The sequence below is a fragment of the Toxotes jaculatrix genome, chromosome 19 (genome assembly GCF_017976425.1).
Source record: "Toxotes jaculatrix isolate fToxJac2 chromosome 19, fToxJac2.pri, whole genome shotgun sequence".
NCBI classification, from domain to species: domain Eukaryota; kingdom Metazoa; phylum Chordata; class Actinopteri; family Toxotidae; genus Toxotes; species Toxotes jaculatrix.
The window spans coordinates 1,259,049-1,282,204 of record NC_054412.1 but is presented as its reverse complement, the minus strand read 5'-3'; the positions used below and the strand labels follow the sequence as shown (position 1 = coordinate 1,282,204).

Sequence of the window (23,156 nt, the reverse complement as noted above, 5' to 3'; positions counted from 1 at the left end):
AGATACCACACACGTAAAGCTGCAGGATTTGAAATCTTTTGAAAGTCTGCTCATCCTGTACGTCTGAGAGGCTGCACAAGCCATTAGATCTGTCACTTTACAGACAGAAAATGGTGAAACGTATGATTCAAAGAGTAAAAACAGTAAAAAAAAGGTGAAAATGTGAATGTTCAGTGGGACAATATCCATAAATTAAATGTTCAGATTCAGTTTCAGACTGATTAAAGATCACACAGGTGTGTGATACTGTCACAGATTTTAACCTTTAACCTTAAAGTTAGTTGATGGGAAGTAAAAGGTAAAACCAAAACTGTCAGTGCTGAAGACGTGAACCACAGAAAGAACAAACTAAAAAAGGATTTCACACATTTTAAAATCACATGAAGGTAACTAATTCTGTAAATATTAAAATAAATCAGACATCACAATTCCAGACAATGAAAACACTTCTACGGTTTTGGTGTTTGTGCAAATGAAATGAATACATTTTTTCAGGACCAGCTCTAAAATAAGAAAAAGTACAGGAAAAGCAACATGTTGAGTTGTATTATCGTCAGAAATCAGCTCGTAAATGTGTCTGTTTTTTTCACATCAGGTCGTCCTCCAGCAGAGTTTTAGTGCAGCTCAGCTATGTAAATGAAAGGGTGCGGGAGCTCTCTAATTTCTCTTTATTCACTGTTTTCGGTTTTAAAAAATCCACTTGGACCTGCTCTCCTGACTGTCTCAGCAGTTTTACCAAAGCTGGAGCAGGCGAGGGCCAGGCGAACCTTTTCAAACACAAAGTGATTTATTCACAAAGGTAAATACAAGAACATTTGTTCCTAATAAAAGCGAGTCGGGGCGGGTGTTATAAATGAGAAACAGTGAGAATTTGAGCTCAGAGTGTGACATCCAGCTTCAGCAGACACAACACAGCTGACATTAAAGCCTCATCGGCCTCACAGGACGGACTGTGTGGTGTTAAACATCACGCCTGAGGTTTTACAAAGACATTTCTATGAATAAACACAGTTTAAAGAAGTTTTGTTTCATCCTTTAACACTTTAAAACATGTCAGCCCAAAAAAATAACCACATCATTTCATAAAACAAAGTAGTGGAGCCAAAATGACTTACATAATTTTAAGCACACGCACACACACACACACACACACACACACACACACAGAGTTTTTGGAGGTCATCATGTTCTGCAGTTTTCATTTCTTCCTGGAAATATTCAATCTTATGAAAGTGCCAGATCTGTCGGCACACAGACACGATGTTGTTGTGTGAAAGTTCATTCCAAGAAATAAAACAGTTGTTGGACGGTGACACATTCACACAGCCACACACTGACAGGAGCTCAGTGTAATACAAGGTACTGTTGATTTTAAAGAGTCAAGTCATCCAATTTTCTGAGACATCATGAAGCAGTGTCCAGCATTCCTCTCATTGTTCAGTTTATCATGTCAAACTTAATTTTTTTTTTGTACATTAAATCCACCAAATTGTTTTTTGTGGTTAATGTTAATTAATCCTACATGAATAAAAGTTATAATGATATAAAATAAACTTCTGACTCTAAAGTAATGAAATCAGTTTGGCTTCAGTAAAGAGTTTAGAGTAAGTTTAAAATGCCTGGTTAAAGTGAGCCAGTGCTGGTTCTTATTTTTTTTTTTTTGGCCTTGGGACAGTCTCAGCTGAGAATCAGATCCAGACTTGTGGCCTGAATTATGGAGGTGTAATTTTATTTGACATAAACTGCTGGGACTCCTGCAGACGTCCTGCAGCAGCAACCGAATGTGCAAGACACAGGCACAAATACAAACTCTTCACAATCCTGCAACGTGCAAAGTCTGATTGTGTTGTGATTTTACACAATATGTCCTTATACAAATCCCTAATATTAACGAAAATCAACGCGATTGTCCATCAGCAAAGATGGACGACAACCCTGCAAACAGCTGCTGTACCACAGGGACCCAGATCCTTAGAGGCTCCAGGTTCACTGTATGCAGCGACAAAGCACAGTGTAAAATGGCAAAATCTGCATTAGCACCTAATCTTGAGGCCCCTTCTTGTAAAGGAGCCCTCAGTTAAGGATTTTCGAGTGGTTCTACTTCTGCTCGGACCTCATTTGTCCCTTATCATCGAGCTCTTCCTTCTGTTTCTGCTAAAACTCACACTGATTTGACACAGTTTATTATCACTTATTCATTTATGCCAGCGTTTCCTCTGAACTGTGCTACAGTTGTGGGACTTACGTCTTTAAACACTTGATGCTTTCACCCAAACCAAAACACTGTGTGAAGAGAACAACTGAAGAACAATTCCAAACCCAAAGTTCAGTCATGTGGAACCTGCCATGCACACATCACCGTCATGTGAAAAGCAAAAGAGTGTAACTAACATTCCTAATGTTAGAGGGAAAATGCAACAGTGGAATAATAAAGGCTGGATGCAGAGGCCACAGGGAGACCACGCCCAGACCTCCTCCTGCAGTCACAAAGTTAGCAAACGGCTGCCTCCAATTCTGCCTTTCATTTTCCATTTATTTGAACCAGTGGAAGCAGATGCATGAGAGAGCTGCTGTGTGATAGTCACTGCAGTGCATTAACAGAGGGGAAGGCCATGACTCAGTTCACGCTGATGAGCTGCTGCTATATCTCTGCACATTTCCCTGTGAATCATCAGGTCAGGGATGGACCACGTCTCAGTGCTCTCATCTGAGACCACAGCTGGAGTCTCAGCTCCCTGATGTTAAAGATGCGCTCTCACATTCTGGGAAATACACTTGTCTGAGTGTGAAATACGTCTGGTGTGTGACAGAGTCTGAATAAAGTTCCTGCAGAGGACCACTGAGATGTGCAGTGACATCATGGCACTGAAGGTAATTATTCATCTGACTTCAGAGAGGAACATCGCCATCTAGCTCCTATCATCGTGTCTTCGTGCTGCTTGAGATTGTTTTAGGATGATAGCCTGCAAAGTTTCGCCTAAGATTTATTTATTAATTTATTTTATTTATTTTTTTATTATTCTTTTTATTTAGTGAATTAATCTCTGATTATCATATGGTCCTGTCAAAGCACACGTTAGAGAAATGTAAACAATCACAGAATCGTCCTGTTGGGATTTTAAAATGTGATTTTACAGGTGATTTTGTTTCATCCTGTGGTGTATATATTTTTATATACACCACAGGACATATTTTTATGCCTGTCAGAGTCTAATCATATTCCTCAGCTGTGACATTATTATAAGCTTATTTTACTTTCTGTGGCTTTTTTTCTTCAATCTCCTACAGTGTCATTTTCTGTGCTTCTAATGTTCCTGCAGGAATGAACGCAAGTGTGAGAAAATCCCTTTAAAACTACCGTAACCAAGGCTCTTCCTTACGATGAAAAGTTGACATATATAGTAGAAACTCTAGGTTTGTTTGCCTTTGTGGATCAGTGTGCAAGTCTGCCAAAATTAAAACCCTGCACTTCCGGAAATAACCTTCAAAATAAAGCTATGAGTATTGTTTTTCTTGTTTTCATCCAAACACCTTTTAATTTGTTTTTCTTACTTTTTTTTTTTATCCTGTTTCATTCCATTTGTTTTCTTATTTTCAGTTATAGTTTTCAGCTCAACGTACACAAACACTTACAGGAGGACTGTGGTTTGTTTTAAAAAATGATTGTATTATTTGCCATTGGTTTGGTCTTTAATGTGAGAGTTTATTTGCATCTGTGCCTGAAAAAATTTACCAATCAGGTGGAAAAACTTCTATAGACACAGAAATAAGAAGATTTTGTGGTTCTTCATAAAGTCTGGTTTAAAGAATGAAAGAAATGTTTGAATTTTAAAAGCAAAGGCAGCAAACTTTATTAAATGATGACTGAGCCCAAACGTTTTAACGGCACACAATTACTTTTAATTACTGTCTAATTTTTTCTGTTGTTTAAGTTTAAGACATAAAACATAAAAGTGCATTAACTGTTGAAGAAATGCCTTTTAATATGTTAAACGACTGACTTCTCCTATATATATATCTGTCTATATATCTCTTAAATACTGTATTCATGTTCAATAACCCTGAAACATTAAAAACATCCTCTGTTCCTACGGATTATATTCAACGTTGAACTAATCAGGCAGCGCAATCAGTTCACGAGTTAAATCTCTTGTATAAATCAGGTGCAACACATTCAAATGTGTTTTCTGTATAAAACAATTTCATCTGCACTCTCAGTAGTTACCAGCAGAACTATACCTGCCTCGGTGTCCTCTGGTTTCTGCAGGTTTTCTTCGTTTTTCCTCAAACATCGAAGAAACCTGTTTTATTTTGGTAAGGTTCCGGTGCTGCGGTGGATTTCTTCGGCCTCTTTTCTCCGAGGGTCGGAGCAGCATTCTGCAGCTACACACCGCCGAGCTGCTGCTCTGGTGTCTGATGAGCAACCCTATCATCTGAGCAGGATCATGGAATAAACATGGCCCACAACAGAAGCTTTTTCTTTGAAGGTAAGCCGTGACACTCGGCTCCGCTGCTCCGGCCGGGCCGCAGCCATTTTGCCCGCACACAGCCCTCGGATTTCTGCTCGCAGAGGCAGATCCTGGGTCCGCTGGTGTGTGCACATAATCGGTCCAAAATGTGTGTGTGGATCCGGAGCGGGTGCACGGTTGGCTAGCTGGCTAACGTTAGCCGCACAGCTTCATCCAGCCGGGGGTTAAAACGAGCCGCCAGGCCGGTGACAGTGCCACGTCTTTGGTTCCAGAGAGGGGAGACGGAGCCGAGGCGGCGGCGGCGACCGGAGGGGGGAGTCCGGTCCGGTTTGGTGGATTTTAAGCTGAATCTGGGCTTGCAAGTCTGAGCTAGCTACCGTTAGCTCTGAGGTTAGCTGGGTCTGCAGGAGCTGGATGTAGCGGTAGCGGAGACAGGCCTTCCTGTGTTTGCGAGGCAGTTAGCCTCCACATTACGTTTACACACACAGAGACACATACACTATTTAATAATGAACATAAAATTATTCAGGGTTTGTCCTGTCTGGTCCTGCCGTCCCCGAACTAGCCTGCTAACTAGCCTCAAATGTTAGCTGGCTAATGTCCAGTATTAACAGTAAAAACTAGTAAACAGAGATGTGCCCAGTGTTTGATGCTGTCAGTGTCCCTGCTCATGGTGAGCTTCATCTGTCTGACAGTCCATATTTACAGTCTGGACGATAAATGCCTGAAAACATAAACGAATAAAATAAAAACAGCATTTAAAACATGGTAGTGTCCGGCAGGGCTCTGGCGGTATACCTGAGATGGATGAAGTTAGACACCTCCTCACAAATTAGACTTAAATATATGAGTTCAAATTAATGTACGTGTAGAACAGATTCTGCCGAAACAACACTTTTCTGTGCCTTAAACCTCAGAGCCTCTGTACCTTACCTCAGAAGTGTAGGTTTGCTGCTTTTCTTTCTTGTTTCACAGATTAAAGGATTAATCGCTTAATCAAAAAATGGATAACTGGCTAATTAACCAATCAGGAAAATGATAGTTGCATCTTTACCTTACTTTGAGGATTATAAGCATTTTTAAACCTCCCAAACCCCTAAGGTCTGGACATAGCCTGTATTATTTTTTTTATTGTAGACTATAATTCCATGAACCTGATTGCTTTATGAGAACGTTTGCTTGTATTTTATAATCTAACCAGGACGGAATGAAAGTCTAAAATAGCCCACATTTAAGGATAAGTCTTGGGATATTTTACATTTCTGCTTCTTATTAACAAATTCCATGAAAAGATAAAAACCAACAATGAATGTCTCCTATTGTCCAGTATCGTGGCTTATCAGAGCCTGATGTATCAGATCCCTCTGAGCCTCAGAGCTCCATTATTGTCCCAGAACTATTAAAAACACATCAGTGAGCCACACTGGGTGACATGTTCCTTCATAACCATGAACACACGGACATATTAATATGTAAATACTCATTACACCACCAAATGTGGATTAATCTTCTGCTCAACAGTGTTTCCTCCTGTTTGTTTGCTAAAAACCACAGCGTCCAGCTGTTTGAGGAACTCACTGAGCCCTAAATCAGCTTGTTTTTGTTTGATTGGAATCATTGATCAAGTAATCCCATAATTTGCTCTCTCTGTAAAACACTTTGGTCATTTGTTGTTTTTAAATGTGCTCAATAAAAAATGTTTTTAGAGTAAGTACCAGCGAGGTTGGTGCTGAGAGCCACAGACAGAGCAGACAGATTAACACGTTGTTGGTTTGGGTCTTTTCATGGGATTTGTTGACAATATGTAAAATATAGAATAATGACATTATTGCCCTTTAACAAAAGTGGACTGTTTTTACTTTATTTTCAGTTGTTGTATAAACACAAGCAGACAAGTGTTTTAAATGTAATGATCTAAAATTGGAGCTCTCATTCAGTCTCAGCTTTCTTTGCTGGATGGTTTTTGGTCCTTGCCCACTGGACATGTTTAACATCCAGCCTCCTTTACCTCCTCCACGTGGCCACAGTAAGACATCACTGAAGACGTATTTGGTTCAAAGCCCCATTTCACACAAACGACATGCAAATCGCCACATTTCCCTAATGATTGTCATTCAGGGCTTTTGCATGTTTGATGTTTGACATGTTGTAATCAGAGAAACGCCCATTTTTTTTTGTTACTATTATTTTTTAGGGCATTTAATGCCTTTATTAGACAGCAACGGTGGAGAGATGACAGGAAATGAGGGAGAGATGTAATAACGTGTTTGGTGAAACGGGCCCCAGGCTTTAAACCGGACTCGCGTTTTTGGTGGATTAACTGGATGTTTAATAAATAGATGAATTACATTTCCTCCGAGGGCTGATACGTGCCATAAGTGACAGGAGGCTGTATGGATTTGAACGTTATATGAGAGTCAAAGCAGGAGCCTCGCTCGGTTCAGTCTGCTGGGATAAATCGTGGCTGTGTATTTGTAGCTGTCATCAGAAATGTCCTATCGTGGATTTGTCCTGCAGGAAATCCTCGGTTATACCTCGGCAGACAAAATAAACGAGTGTACTAAAGCTCAGAAGGAATCTAAATGCTGCCTCACTAACATTATCAGGGCAATTGTTGTGATTTATGAAGCTGGAAAATGGAGCAAAACATGAACTTACCGGAGTGCGGGGGCGACTCTGTCTATTAGCAGGGAGAGATAAGAACAGGCTCATTTAGGTTTGTGCAGGATTGAACTGGACGACTGAACCAACTGAGGCAGAAGAGCTCTGGGATCATTATCCAGTATATGATTCTAAACATTTAAAGATCATTGTTCTCGTCATTTAAAAACCCCTGAAATGGTTAATTCACTGAAAACAGGCAGCAGTTTTTCCCTAAACGTTCTGCTGCTAGTCGTCCTCTTCAGTGTCGACTAATCCACAGCTGCACAGGGAAGGCAGAGGCATTACACACGAGGCCGGGAGGAAAATGGGCCCAGAAGCCCACAATTTGGTTTTGGGGGAAGGAGAAGGGACGCAGCTTTTAAGGCTCGAATTTATGCCACATGTGTATGAAATAACAGGTACTGAATCTCGTAAGCTGGGTATTTAAATAACCTGCTGGGCCTGCAGTCAGATGGATAACATGCATTAACATGATTACAGAGGTGAAGTTTGTGAGGCGGCCGGGTTTAGTTTGGAGTTTAAACAGCAGGACTGAGGTGATGTTTGGCTGAGACAGAGTCGCAGGACAGTTTCTCAGCCTCAGAATAAATCAGCCAAAATACGACAATCGTTATTAACGTCTGGAGTTTATGTTTCCGAGCTTTAACGAAGGAAATCCTTCCACATGTGAGTCCTTTGCTTTGTGTTTTGTTTTGATCTCCACAAATTTCAGTTGATTTTGGGCGGAAATAGGAAGCCACAGTGTTGTGGCAAAACAGTAACTGTGACATCCAGCAGACGTTAAAGATCAGAGCGTCAACAACGCGGTAGATAATTTTAGCTTTGGTTGGCGAGTTGGTCCCTCAGGGTCCCTGAAACTTCAGCTTTTCTGTTGACTTTTCTTTTAACTGCTTCAGTCCCTCAGAGAGCCAAATGGACATAGTTTCACATGTAAGAATGCAAGTGGACGGAGACGCTTGTTGCTCAGTAACTGAAGTCATACAAGTAATCACACTAATGATGCTCCTCCCTCAGCCTGTTCTGTCAAACACACAGTACACAGCCCTGAGACATTATTAATTATAATATATATAATATATACTCTCATGTCACAGATCATGATATTTGGTGTTCTCATTTTAATCTGATTTACAGAGGAAATTGGTTTCATCCAACCATTATCTCCATGTTTTGACCGGAATCATTAACAAAGAATCAGTGAAGTCATTAAGTCTGAAAAAGGTGGAAATTGAATGTAAAAACGTGTCTTTTGATCATGTTTTAATGCAGTGACATGAGTGTATTTGTGTTATTTATAGAATGATGCCTTTACAGTTGTCTGTTTGCAAAATTAGCAAGGAGCCCAAGATTCCCTGCTGCTAATTATTACTGATTTTGTTTCATAACATCCAGCTGAAATGACCAGCCCTGAAATGTGGCTTCTTCTGAGTGGTCATTTCAGCTGATGCCTGTGTCTTGGTCTTGTCTCCCTGCACTGACGTGAGTCTGGTTTATTATTCAATTCAAGCCCTGGATAGATCAGAGACCAGGCGAGATGGAGGGTACAAGCACAACTGGAGCTTTTCTCTTTCTGGTGACAGTGAAGAGGAAAGGGGACATGAGTAAGCACTTCTCCGGCCCTCGTTTTCAGCACCACCAGCGCTGCACTGCATCACTTCTCCACCACATAGCTCTCCCTCCACATACAGGAAAAGACCCCAGTGACACCTCTGCTGATGAGCAGGCTATTCCCGTCTCTGATGATATACTCACTGGCCTTTTAGTGCGGCCACATAAAACACTGTCTGCATGCGAGTCCTCTATGCTGCTGTACAAACTGGAATCTGCTGGGGTTGGACCGATACGTCGGCTGATAGCGAATATCAGATCACATATAATGAATGCTGATTGGCTTGGCACAACAAAAACACAATAATGCCCCCACAAAGTTAGAGTGTCAGTGTTTCCTTGTTGAAATACCTGCAAGGTGGGAGCTGTCAAGGATACATTTATATATATATATAGAGAGAGAGAGAGGGATGAAAAATAATTTTGTCGGTGCTTTGTGAGGAACAAACACTGTCATGTCGTCGGCGTAAGTGATAAGATTAAATTGGCTGTGCTGATAAATCGGTCAGGCTGTGGAAGGAACAGTAAATACATATTAACATCAGATTTTTCAGTGTGTAAATATAAATGTCAGCAGATGGTATGCCTGGAACTGACTGTTGGTTTCATCACTGATTAATCTGCTGATTATTTTCTTGATTAATCAGTGAGTTGCCGTCTGTTAAATGTCGTTTGAAGATACCATCCTCAGATCATTTAGTCAGACAGAGCAGGTCAAACCCAGAGATGTCCAGTTTGCACTGATGTAAGATAAAACAGAGAAAAACTGTAATCATCATCATCATTGGAGGAAACAAGCAAACTTTTGGCATTTTGTTTTAAAATTGGCTCAAATGATTAAACAGATATTAAAATAGATGCTATTAACCGATCGATTAACTGACTAATCATTTTGTCTCTAGCTGTTGGCTTTTACCAACACAAACACTGCGTCCATTCATGTGCAGACATGTTATTTTATACCTTCACTGATACACAGACAGACATTAAACAACATAACACAGGCTGAATAAAAATGTATGTGACGGTGAGTTCACACGGTTCTGATCAGACCCTCGTTTTTTTCTGTTCCTCTCAGTGCGAGCGTGGTGAGCATGGAGGAGATGGACCGGCAGCCGCCCACCTCCCCCGAGGAGAAAAAGGTAAACCGCTCTCCCTGAACTCCGCTCTCTCGTCTCTCCTTCTCATTTCCTGTCTCTCGCCCCTGGTATCGGTGTCTCCCAGTGGGCCGTGGGGCTCTCTGATTGGTGCTGATGCCAGGGCCTGACTGGCGCCGGGTGCTGCAGAGCAATGGCACCCAAAGGACCCCCAGTGGTCCATGAGCTAACACTGCTGGGGCGCCACGGGAGTCATTTTCAAGGGCTGCTGCTGCTGCTGCTGCTGCTGCTGCTGCTGCTGCTGTTGTTGTTGTTGTTGTTGTTGTTGTTGTTGTTGTTGTGTAAATGTGCTGGAGGCAGGGTGCTGGTCTGTGATTGTTCCACTGTGGATCACATTCACACTAGTTTGGATTTGTTCAGAGGAAACAGCTTCGTCTGATGAGCGCAGGTCAGAGCATCACCTGTCGCCGACTTCCAGAAAAACTTTGAGGGTTGCAGAGTTGTTAGTGAGACTATACACAGGTGAGCCAAAATAATATGACCTCTCACAGGTGAAGTGGATAATGTGGAAGGCGGGTGTTTGATCCACAGCAGCTCCACCTCGCAGCTCACAGGACTTAAAGGATCTGCTGCCAGCGTCTTGGTGCGAGATCCTACAGGGAACCGTCAGAGGTCTTGTGGAGTCCAGGTCTTGGGGGCTCGTATCTGTTTTTGCAGCACATGAAGGAGCAGCAGCGTATTGGGAGCAGGGGGGGTCATAATGTTTTGGTTCATCGGTGTAGGCTTTGAGTTGTGCGGCCTCCTCCTCTTCCCTCCCTTTGTTTCATTAATGTGTGTGTTGTCTCTCCAGTCTCCCACCCTGAGGCACTTCACTTCCTCTGATCCCCTGAGAACGTATGAAAACCGGTCAAATAATCACATGAGGTCTCTGAACAAGCTGGGTTCCAGAAAGCTCAGGTACAGTGTCTCCCCTTTACTCAAACTCTGTCGCTGAAATGTCTGGAACACGATCATGTTCAGGTGGTTTGGAAATAAAAACAGCAGCGGTTTAAAATCTGTCTGAAATGTGGAAAAACTGACTACTGTTCTACTGTTAGTTCACAAACTTCTATTTTGATGAGAAGAATCGTGCTTCACTTTACTGGTTACTGCCAAACAGTTTTCCCCATAAAACAGAATTATAATAAATCTACTGTCGGCATCAGACAACATGAAGTCAAGTCAGTTAATGTGAATGCTGTTTCTTCTGTTTATATATATCAGTCTAAGAAATGACATAATTCAATTGGTTATGAACTTTTCCGAATGACTAGTATTCTGTGGTAAACTCTGGTGATTAATAACTCACTGTATTAATTAAAGATTTTTATCAGCTCCTCTGGATTTCAGCTGCTGAACAGAACTAAGATCCTGTTTACAGAGATTTAGTGACTAAATCAAACTGAAACCATTGAAGTGAAGGGAACAATGTGCTTATGTTTACACTGTAAAATGGCTGTTGAGCCTCAGTTTCAAGTAAGCCGGTTTATTTAACATGAATTTGCAGTGGTAGTTTTTATGTTACGGAGCGTTTGACTTTCCGTTGTCTTCGTCTCCTGCAGCGAGGTCCCTCTGTCATTAGCGACGTCCTCCCCCGTGCCCAACAAAACCAACTATTTGGTCATCAGTTCTGCATCTTCACAAGGAATCTATTTACAAGGGCGACACTTTCAGCACGCACAGGTGCCCTCTGCAATAAGGAAGCCAGTCCAAAGGTAAGACAGAGTGAGTCCAGGCAGGGTTTCACGTCTGTCCTGCTGGTGTTTGGGAAATCACTGAGAAAAAGAACGAGTTTCTGTTTTATTTATGTTTTCCTACTTACTTCAGTTTAACACTGCCCATAGTGAGGGGATGAAATAACATGTTTGAATTTAAAAATAAGTGTGTCTTGTATGTGTGTTGACAGTTTTAACGTCTCTGGTCCAGAGGACAGAATTAGTGGATTTTGTCTGGAAAAAAACCAAAATGAATATAAACCTCAGCTCATTTGTTCTTTCTCATATTGTTTACTTTCCTGTGGAAAATGAGTGGAGTCTGTGTGGCACTGTGAGTTTACTTGAATCAGATAAGTGTGTATTTGATGCACACAAGATATTCTTAAATGGAGATGAAAGTAGTTTCAGTGTGGTTCATTTCATTCATCCTGTGGATAGATAAGAGTCTGGTGTTGAGGTTTGGTTCAAAAAAAAAATCAGTTTAATTGAAGTGCCGGCTGTAAAAAATGAATTATGGCACAAGTTGATTTTATCAGTGAGACGTTTCCCTGTTTGATTTCTGTCTTCAAGCAGCCTTGATTTGAAGGAGAGGTAAGACTTTGATCCAGCTGCCTCTCTGAGTGAGTCTGCTGACAGACTGGATTTCATTTCATGTCACCGGAACATTTTCTTTTTTTCTGGTTTTGTTTGTGCATCAGCAGAATTTCTCTTGACATGTTGGTTTCCTTTTCCTTTGTTGGTTGTTGTGTAAAATTCATCTTTTGCATGACTGTGACTAAACCCGACCTCCTACATTGATATTAGCTGAGTGTTAGTGGAACCAGGTGCTTTGATGTTGGACCGTCTGCTTCGTACTCTTCCCTCAGCCCAAACTGATTCTTTCAGCCTGAAGCTGATGATTTTTTTTCCAGCTTTATTTCAGAATGTAGCACATTATAATGCAGGAACAGGGACTTTCAGTGACGCATGTAATTGGTTTTATCATATAAGTGCGTGCTGTATATCTTCTATACATTCTTATGTAAAAGCAAAGCACAAATAAAGGCTGGGTCATAAAACACTGAGGCAGATGAAAGAGCCAAAGCTGACATCTTCAGATCAGTGTCAAAAAAATCTTGTTTGGTCAAATCATCGAATCAGTCGCCAACATCTGGATTTTTGATTTAAACCTCGAAAGTCGTTAAAAGGTCCCTGAGATGTCCTGTATATTTTTTTTAGCATCACCTGGCTGCCGGGCTGGTTAGAGGTTTATGCAGAGCATGTTTTCTCCAGTGATTTCACTGACCAAGTTTCTCCTCCTGCAGAAACGACTTTTCCACCACACAACAAGCTGTAGAAGTGGACAGCATTGTCCTCACCTGTCCAGAGATCCCAGGTACTGTCCACCAGTCACCAAACACACCACACAGGATGTTTTTTAAATCCTTCTTGAACTGTTTCTGACGAGAAGAGGGTGGTAGTGATTACTGGAAGATAGCTGGTGTTGAATTTTGATAGGTACGCTGTGTTCCTCCTGCTGGGAACAGAGGACTGGATCCTGTGTGTTTGTGAGTGTGTGCTTCATGTGGAATGCATAGATGTGGTGTGTGTATGCTTGTGGTTTGCTTTTGTGTGTGTCTGTATGATGAGCACTGATCAGTATCTGTGTACTGGTGGAAAATGTGTGTGAGCAGGTTGTGTATGCGATGATGAGTGTGACAGCCAGATCTGGGCTGGACCTCCTCCCTGCTCCTGCCAGTGGTGTCGGAGGAGGAGGAGGAGATCTCGGGCCTCCCACATTAATCCTCCAAGCTCCCGGCTGAGGGAATAGAGCTTATGAAACACTTGCCGGGCTAATAAAGGCTCTGCAGCCGAAACAACTCCCCGAATATGAGAAGGATCAGGTGGTCTTTCAAAAAAAAAAAAAAGAGAGAAAAAGAAGGAATGATAAAGGTGACCTTGGAGCGAAACCGTTCCCACAGCAGGTTTTTTGTCATCAGCCTTTTCACTCCCTGTTTTAAGGCTGCTATGGCTCGGAGAGATTAAATCAGAGTGTCCTTGTGCAGTGAGATGTTTGCTGAAGCTCTGCTGCTCATAATAACAGCATTAAAGGGAGATAAGATATGCAGCTGTATAGTTTCTCAAGTGTTGAATATGTTTTTACATTTCGGGTTTAAGCTGCCAGGATGTTTCCTCAGAAGTGCCTGTCAGATGGGTGAATAGCTTCAGAAGCCCGGCTGTGCAGAGGGACTCGGGTTTTGAACTTCTCCCTTCAGCTCTCTTTTTTTTGTTTCTGTCACTTTTCATGTGCACAACCAAGTACAACAGTGAGAATGTCTTCAAGGACAGACTGATAATAAGATCCCCATATCGTCCCCATATTTAAGGATTATCATCCCCCACATTGCTTTGATTGTTTTTATGGTTTAACCTTTCAGCAGAGGAGTCCCTGAACATCAAACGTCGCGTCCAGCAGAAGAGGAAACCCCATGAAGGCTGCGGTAGTTTCCCTTCACAGGTCAAAGCAGCGGAGGTGAGTCGAAACAACAAGATCGTCATGACGTTAATTCACAGTTCGTGATTTCAAATAAGAAAAAAAGTCTAGTTTTGAATAATCCACAAGATGCTGTAGAATGAATGTCTTAAAACAGAGAGTTTTTTCTACCAGGTTCTGTAGAGAATGAGAAAACAGAGGCAGAGCTGATCAGAGTGACACAGCTTTAAAAACTCAGTATGAGCCGATTACATTTTCACAATGATGAGTATCAAACTGACATTTCAGCATAAATCTACATAAACTGTCGCAAGTAACAATTAAAAGTCGCAGATTGGACCATTATAGGTGTTGTAGGTTATGATTACCATAACTGAGACGACACTCTCCATCCAGTGGAAGCTCAGCTTGCCAAAGATGCCTGAACTCCCTCCAGCCTCGCTGTTTCCCTCCTTAAACATGAGATCCTATGAGTTAGGTTCAGCCTCTGAGCGGGTCCTCACTTGTTTCTATGTTGTCACGATACGAGTGCTCCTCCTGTCCATCATCCGCTCTCATCACTTTGTCCTCACATCCTCTCCAGCAGACCTCCAACACTGCAGCTGGTGCCACACACACACACACACACACACACACACACACACACACACACACACACACAGCCTGCTGTATATCCAAGGTTTAATCCAAGTGCTCCATATTCAGCAGTTCTCTGGGACAGAGCGTGCTGTGATCAGCCTGCGACCTTTAGAAACAGAAAGGCAGTGTGAATGAAAAGCATTCTTACAGTTTATGGAGGTATTTGAATACGGTCTTCCTGTGTGTGGTCAGCAGGCAAATCACAAACCACCTCTCTTCTCAAAGAGTCATCAAACAGCGAGAACAGCTGAATGTTGGACTTACCACGAGGTGATAATGTTGCTCTGAATAGATTTAGTTTTTCTGAAGCATTAGCCGTTAGCCACATTCATAAGGGGATGATGTGTGAGACATTTGTGTTTGTAGCTTGTTGTGAGTCCTCTGCCCCTAAAAGGCCAAAAAAAAACCCCAAGTGTTTTTCTATGGCAGCCTCTCCGGCCGACCAACTATCAGTCAGTGTGTGTGAAGTGCAACAAGCCCAGCGAGGACAGCAGCAAGTGTCAGAACTGTGGGAACAGTCCGGCGCTGGTGCCCCGTCAGCAGGCCAGGCTGTCATCCCCGACCCCCCGACCCCCCATCAGATCCCAGCCCTCCCCCGGACCAAACAGCCTGCCGCAGAACTTCTACAAACCGGCCACGACCATGAGGGCGCCCCGCGGGGAGACTCTGCCGATACGAGTCACGAACGCCAGAGGAACCCTGCTGCCTCTGAACAACGGCAGGTCCCCTCTGGTACCCGGGACGTCGAGCTGCTGCAGAGCCAGGAACCCCCCCAAAGGGAAGAGGATGATGGCGGCCCAGCAGCAAGAGCTCAACGACCCCAGTAAGTACCCCAGTTTTTATCACACACAAGTGTCGATGCTGTAGCAACAACCAACGTCCATGACACATCAGACAGCGAGTTACGACACTCGATGCTCACAGATCTGTAGCAGAGTCTGTGCAGCTCCGAAGTGTTTGTCTGGTATTTGGTTCCTGGCACCAGTTTCAGTGACCAGTGGAGATGAACTGGAATTTAGTTCAGGATGTTCTGGACTGTTTTCAGCTGTTTGACTCAGCTGGCTGCAGTCAGGAGCCAGACTGAAGGGGAGGAGGTGCTGGTTCTTATTCACGATGTAAAAATGTCATATCATGGCTCAAATTGTAAAAAAGGAAAGAAAAAAAAAGTTTCCCACAGCAGAAGGAACAAGTACCTCTGAATCTGAAATACAGTATTTGAGTAAAGGTGCTCATCACGAAGTGTCGTCCAACCAACTGAACCAACATTTTCTCTCCTCGGTATCCAAACTGAAGCATGCAGGGCAGAGCACTGTGAGTTCCTGTGCTCAGCTAAATGGATACAAACATCGCTGTCAAAGGCCCCTTGTCAAACTGTGATGTTTAAATTGCTTCAGAGGGAGCAGAGACTGAACTGCGAGGATCCTCTGACAGCCTGTCAGTTCTTAAATCAGACCCTCTGCTGCCTATCTGAAGGCTTTTTCATTTACTCTCATCAGCGCCAGTTTCAAGGACTAATAGCAGGTGCAGTAATTATTCCACCGGTTCAAGTAAAGTACCTCGGTGGGTAAATAGGCCCAGGAAGAAACTGCAATCTCATCAGGGCGACGTTTCTCTCCCCAAACACATTAAAGCCTCATCAGCATAAAGCAGAACAACTTTTTACAAGATTGTTTCTGTCAAGTGAAAGAAAAAGGACATGAAAAATCCGTGTATTTAATCTGTAGATGCTGCAGATGTGAAGGTCCTCATGGGATCTGTGTGGTGAGGAACTGTCTACAGGTGTTTTTGGCACTCTGTTAAGTTCTCGCTTTCCTTCTTCAGTCGTCCTGTCCAGCGATGACGAGGAGGAGGCCGACAACGCCAGCACAGGAAGTGTCAACAGACTGGACAGCGTTTCCCCCCGACCGGCGGACTCGGCACACTCCTCGCCGGCGCCCTCCGGAGGGAGAGTGGAGGCAGCCGTGAAGAGCGCTGGAGATCAGGAGGAGATAAACACTGAATTCTTCGAAGACGTCAACATGAAGATCACGATACCACGGAGAGCTCGGATGAAAGATCAGGTGGGAGTCAGCTGACCCTTCTCCATGTAGCCAACCAGCAGCTAGAGGTCCGGTTCACTGGTATCATGATGATGCGTCAGTTTTTCTCGAGCTCTCTGGGAGTCATCCGTTTCTACTGAGCCACAAACGAGTAGAATCGTTTTTGAATTTCCCCGTGAATGAAGTCGACCTCATACTGTCCCTGAAGTCACATATTTTTCTTTTCTTTTTTTTAAAATGATTTTGCAGTTTGGAAATCAACCCCCTGAGCAGTTTTCACCGAGGACGAAGAAACCCAAATTCATGTCCACGAAGTGCGACAGCATCATCCTGGAGTGTCGGAGCGTAAGAGTCGGAACTCTACGGAGGATGGTGACGAAACCTGTCGTTGTGAGTACTTTAATGCTCTTACTTTGAAATATGGCACATAGAGACGATTTGTCTGCCATCAACGGTTTTCTGGTCTGTGATAAAGGCTGATTTGGTAAATGAAACTGAAAAGTGCAGCTTGAGGCCCATTATCTGTCTTCAAGCGCTGAATTTATCTTAAATTGAGGTAAATAAAGGCCTGGTTCAGGGTAAATACAGCACAGTTAAGACTGTGGTATTTGCAGTGGTGGTAAATGAAAGAGAAAATAACTCACATTAAAAAAAAAAAAACAGAATACCAACCAAAATCTTCAAATGCTGAAAAGAGATCCGAGCCCAGGAAACAGACTTTGAAAGAAAAAGGGAATGGAAATAAAAAAAAAGTGAATAAATGTTTGTTTTGTTCTTCCTCTTTCCAGTTTTCCATCGACCACATCCAGCTGGAAACTGAAGGTATGAAGCAGCGGTAATGAATTCAGTAAATAAAACACGGTGTGCAGAGCTGCCGCCTCAGACATCGGTGGAGTGCGATGGCACCACGGTCGCTGCCGCTGTCTGCTGTTTCAGAAAGATGCAGCCGTGCAGCTTTCTGTTTGGGCTCGTCAGCAGATTAGTCGTGCACATAATTGTGGCAACTTTTTGTTTAGAAAAAAACAAACAAACATGGAAACACCAGCACGAAAGATAAACCACTAGACGCAGCAACACGTGACCCATGATCATGTGATTTAAACCTGAGTGATTCTTGTGGAAACTTTCAGGTCAAGAGCGCAACAGCATAGAGAAGGTTTGTCTTCGGGCGTCGGAGCTGATCAGCTGCGAGTGGTGCAGCGTCCGAAAGCTTCCCGTCTTGTTCTTCCAGACGACTCCGGAGGAGTGCGTCCGCCTGCGCACACAGCTCAACATGTCCAAGGAGAAGGGAGGACAGTGGTACGACTGTGCCGGGGACCGTGAGTATACACACTTATACAAATGCACTACACATACGCCAAACTCTGGACAAGATGGCATAGTAACACCTGATGGAGAGAGTTAAAGGATAAAGCTCACAGGATGCACCTCGGGTCATGTTGGAGTGCCGTGGTAAGAGGCTGCTGTTAGCTAAAATCAAAAATAAGTGACAGTGAATCAGTTTTTAAAGGAATCACACAATAACGAGCTCGGAGTGTTTTCCGAAGCTGCTGTCGACCTTTTTTCTGTGTTACTGAAGCTAACGGTCAAACCGAATGAGTCTCACTGAAAACAAACACCTGTGCGTCTCTTCTTCTGCACCGCCAGAGTCAGACGAGAAGTACATCGTTCTGATCTTCGAGAACGGCCTGGCGATGAAGGAGCAGATGATCCTGGAGGACATCCTGGGTGAGATTGGCAGGACCAACAACCTCAGCAACTTCCCCGCCAAGCTGCCCTTCGAAGAGGCCAACATCCGACTGGTCAACTACAACAAGGCAACGAAGCAGAAGGAGGAGAAGGTGGGTGTTCTGCGTGGAAACCCGGGACCATGTGGAGTCTTTGGCACTGACAGCAGTAGCCATAGTTACAAGGAGGTTTGTTATGGAGATTGAGGTCTGATTTTTATTTGAATTTTGCTGATAGAAGTGGAATTGGATTGTTTTTACGTGTTGTTGTTGTGGTTCACACTTTTCTAGCATCTTTTCATTTTGAGCAGATTTGTGGGAAAAATTTCCTGAAATTGAGGAAGAATAAAAACCCTAACCCTGTCACAAATTCCTACAGGGGCAGTTTATAGACGACACTGTGGGTGTTTGTCCTCTCGGTCCTCACACACACCTGTCCCTCTCTGCAGGTGAAGCCAGTAAAAACTTCTCCCAAAATCAGCCAGGTCACCCCGGGCAGCAAGGTCACGCAGGTCGCCCCGATGACGCCCGTCACAATGCCCATACGTACGCGGATGGCTACCCGCCAGCAGTCCAGCAGCTACTTTGAAGATGAAGACGAGGACATGACCGACCTCCAGCCCACTTTCTCCGGACCAATCGTCAAGTGAGTGACTCGTCTGCTGTGGGCGGAGTCGTGGTGAAGCCGCTGATAATCGAATGTAGCTTTGACTCGCCTCAGCACTGATGCAACAGTTTGATCCATGTTTGTTTTCCAGATTGATGGTGTATCCTCCTCCTCCAGCCAAAGGTGGCATATCAGTCACCAATGAAGACCTCCACTGCCTTAACGATGGAGAATTTCTAAACGACGTTATTATAGACTTTTATTTAAAGTAAGGTTTTTACTTATTTGTAGCCGATTTCCTCACAGAACACAAAATGAAAATATCTGTGTGATTTTCACACTGAAATGAGTCATTTCACTGTTTTTCAGATATTTAGTTTTAGAGAAATTGAAAAAAGAAGATGCACAAAGAATCCACGTGTTCAGCTCCTTCTTTTACAAGAGACTGAACCAGAGAGAGCGAAGAAACGTTCCAGACACAACGAACCTGCCGTGAGTGTCCAGCAGCTTCAGCAGAGGAGCTTTTCAAATCAGGTTCCATTCTCAGACTAAATGTGCCGCTGTCTTTGGTTCCCCAGAATCCAGAAGAGGAAGCACAACAGGGTGAAGACGTGGACCCGGCATGTGGATCTGTTCCAGAAGGACTTTATTTTTGTTCCCATCAACGAGTCGTGAGTTTTAAGTTCGATAAAGGTTTTACATTTTACTGGATTTAAGAGCAAACTTAAGTCCTGTAACTGGTTTAAACTCTTATCTTGTCAGAGCTCACTGGTACCTGGCAGTCATCTGCTTCCCGGGCCTGGATGGTCTGCTGTACGAGCAGAACCCGCTGTACCGGGGCCAATTTCCAGCCTCCACCTCGGCCGCTGATCCCACATCAGAGGAGAACATCCCGGACCACTGTCGTCCTCTGTCCCCGGACAGAGACGGGCTGGACAGCTCCTCGGAGCAGCCGTCCCCCACCGTTCCCGAGGCAACGGGAGATACTCAGCCCGACAGTGACCCTGCCAAGGAGAACTTTGCCTTCACAGATGGGGGACCAGAGCACTCCAGTACCCCCACAAAGTCCGGCAACGGCCAGGTCGACGCCGAGCAGCCGTACACGAGTGAGTGGTCGTCTGATGTTAGGTGACGTGTGTGCAGGGTTTTAACTTAGCTTTGAATATCAGCGTCTGGATAAGAAAACTGTTCCTACTGCAGCTGTTCTGTGTGGAACAAACACATCATCACACTGATGTTCCTGTGCTGCAGTAACCTGAGTCATCAGGATGAAGATTAATGGTGTGTTTTGTTTGTGCTTGTGTTTTTCAGGTGAGTTGCACAGAATCAGTGTTTGTTACAGTTCAGCAAAAGGAGGCAACGACACCTACACCTTCTCTGATGACCAGAGCTCCTGTCAGGTACTCGGCTCTGATTTCTGTTCTTAACTTACCGTCCGTCTCTGTCCCGTCTCATCTGTCCTGTCTCATCTGTCCTTTCGTGAAGTTTATTGTCAGAATTTAAGAAGCTGGAAATGAAAAACTAAAAACTCCTGTTTCTTCAGGACGAGTGCAGTGAGGACGGGACTCTGGCCGAAGACGCTCTCTGCTCCGACGCCTCTGGTTTGGCCTCCAAACCGAACCTCTGCAAACAGTGAGTGGATGCACGTCTGGCTTTTCACCTACAGGAGGCGCTGCTGCTCTGTTTATGTTGATGAGCTGCAGTCAGTGGGAGCAGGAGGGCGTGAGCGAGTGAGCTCACCTCACCACGCTGGTTAATGATGATCATTTCAGCTTTGACAGTGAATATGAGCAGTTTTACTGTGTTTAAGTTCAATGATCATTTTCAGTCGTTCACTTCAGGGACGTTGAAGCTTTTCTGTTAAATACATCGATTTGTTTTTAGGTGAAAAACCTTCTTTGTTTGTTTTCAGTTACTTTCACAGCTGATTCAGAGAATTTCCCAAATTTAAGGTGAACATAACGAGCTCAGAGCTTCTGAGGCCAAAGAGCCAGTAACTGTTTCTGAAGGATGATCCAGCGTGTCCTGTTGAAACACACTGAGTAGCTGCAGTGTCCTTCGTCCACAGCTTTTCTTCTTATTAACTTGTAAACATTTCCTGAAAGTTTACCCCCGCGTGTTGTGTCTCCCCTCAGGCCTTGTATTCTCATCATGGACTCCCTGCGAGGTCCGGCCAGGTCCACGGTGGTGAAAACTCTGAGAGAGTGAGTTCCTGCTGCTGCTGCTGCTGCTCCTGCACTGAGCTGCAGACACATAACGTCACACGTAAAGTTTTGTCTCTGTAGCAGAACCTCGTTAACGTTGACACAGATAAAGGGACTGTCAGTGCAGACTGTGAGACTTCATGTCCCAGACTCATGTCTTACATCTGATGAATGTAATGAGAGTCACGAAATGAGCTTCAAGGGGAGTGAAGGAGACAGTTTGACATACGATGCATCGGAGACACACAAAATACACACACCCCTCCTGCAGCTCAGCGTCTGACTGAGACTGAGGACATTTAATCTGATTAATTTTTTTAACTTGTTAAACCATCACTGCTGGTGACTGACAGTGTGCGCGTTTGTTTTAGGTACCTGGAGGTGGAGTGGGAGGTGCGTAAAGGGACTCAGCGGAGTTTTGGGAAGGACGTGATGAGGGGCTCCAGCCCACGTGTGCCTCAGCAGGATAACTTCAGCGACTGCGGCGTTTACATCCTGCAGTATGTGGAGAGCTTCTTCGAGGTGAGAGGAGGAACCTCAGCATGACGTCCACATTTTTTTATTTTTTCATTTCTTCTTCCTTCTCATTCCCTCAGCGCAGTGGTTCATGTTTCTGTTGTGCAAATGAAAAAAGTTTTAAGTTTTTTTCTTTTTTTCTTAGACACAAAAGACACAGTTGGACTTTTAAATATAAAGACACAGAGGAAAAAATGAGATGAAGTAAGAGTCAGTGAAGAAATAATGTCTGATCTTTCCTCGCAGAATCCGATTCCCTCTTTCCATCTGCCGTTGAACCTGTCGGAGTGGTTTCCTCAGCAGCGGATGAAGACGAAGCGTGAGGAGATCAAGGAGCTGATCCTGAAGATTCAGGCTCAACAAGAACTGGACAAAGAGGAGTCCGACCAGGTCAGGGTTCCACCCAGCTCTCCCGAGGAGCCCGAGATTGAAGAGACTTCTGGGTCGACGGGCCGGCTGCCAAACCTACCCATCAGCCCCTGAAACGACCCCACCCTCCTCCTCCTCCTCGCTGCTCCGTCACTCCCGAGCCGAGTGTGGGCGGGGCGGGGCGGGGGGCGAATGGGGGGCGAGCTGATTGTACGCTGCTGGTTTCACTTCTACACGTCTGAAACGGTCCTTAACTCCCTCCATTAACCACAAACATCAGACACACCTTTAAATTTGTATTGAATAAAACATGAAGTGTAAATATGCTGGAGTTTTTCCGCTGCCTTTGTAATTTACTGTTTTATGAGTCATTCATGAAGTGGCCCCTTAAGTTATGTTTTCATAGATGTTCTTCTTTCCTCGAGAATCTGTGCAGAAGATACTGTTTCGCTCTTGCATCGTTATTTTTTATGCTTTCAGGCTGTGTGGAGGAAAACAAAATAATAATAATAAACATAGAGGAAGTTGCTGTTATTTGTAAGTTAACAATCCACGACTAGAAAAAAGGACGGTTTTCAGAGAGTTGACTTCCAGCTCACGAGTCACATACGTAGTTCAGTGCTTGTTGTGTCTCTTCGATGTGGAGTGGATGAACATTTTCAGCATTAAAAGCAAACGTAGATGCAAGAGCACTTCTGTGGCCTTAGCTCTTTATTCATGATGCGTGTCATCAGAAAGACACACAGCTCAGATTTACTGTGTGTGTGTGTGTTTTACTGGAAAAGTCTTGAATACATCTGTGATTATTTCCCAGTCCTGAGACTCTTGGACAAAAGAAAGTTTTAAAGGGATTTTTATGTGAGAGGTAAAAAAAAAAAAAAACAAGTAAGTGAAGATAAACAGCAAGCAGGATAAAAACACTCAGACTGAATGTAAAAATTTATTTTTGTCTCCAAGCTGAGACATATACCGCTTACATTGATTGGCTTT

At 43.7% G+C, this 23,156-nt stretch overlaps 1 protein-coding gene across 4 annotated transcripts; it reads left to right on the top strand.

Annotated features, from left to right (window-relative positions):
• Positions 1 to 4,372: 4,372 nt before the first annotated feature.
• On the top strand, positions 4,373 to 22,849 carry senp6a (SUMO specific peptidase 6a). 4 transcript variants are annotated; one of them, XM_041064579.1, is made up of 23 exons: positions 4,373 to 4,487; positions 8,641 to 8,734; positions 9,820 to 9,883; positions 10,689 to 10,795; positions 11,440 to 11,592; positions 12,897 to 12,967; positions 14,013 to 14,104; positions 15,134 to 15,527; positions 16,526 to 16,764; positions 16,993 to 17,133; positions 17,532 to 17,565; positions 17,874 to 18,062; positions 18,391 to 18,584; positions 18,920 to 19,116; positions 19,229 to 19,345; positions 19,447 to 19,569; positions 19,656 to 19,748; positions 19,840 to 20,183; positions 20,389 to 20,477; positions 20,621 to 20,709; positions 21,213 to 21,281; positions 21,653 to 21,803; positions 22,044 to 22,849. In XM_041064579.1, the coding sequence occupies exons 1-23, from the start codon at positions 4,457 to 4,459 to the stop codon at positions 22,278 to 22,280; spliced, it is 3,312 nt and encodes a 1,103-aa protein (XP_040920513.1). In that variant the 5' UTR covers positions 4,373 to 4,456; the 3' UTR covers positions 22,281 to 22,849. The 4 variants fall into 4 exon arrangements, with proteins under 4 accessions (XP_040920513.1, XP_040920512.1, XP_040920515.1 ...); XM_041064578.1 differs by having other exon boundaries at positions 14,010 to 14,104; XM_041064580.1 differs by lacking the exon at positions 8,641 to 8,734 and having other exon boundaries at positions 4,375 to 4,487; positions 14,010 to 14,104.
• Positions 22,850 to 23,156: the final 307 nt, after the last annotated feature.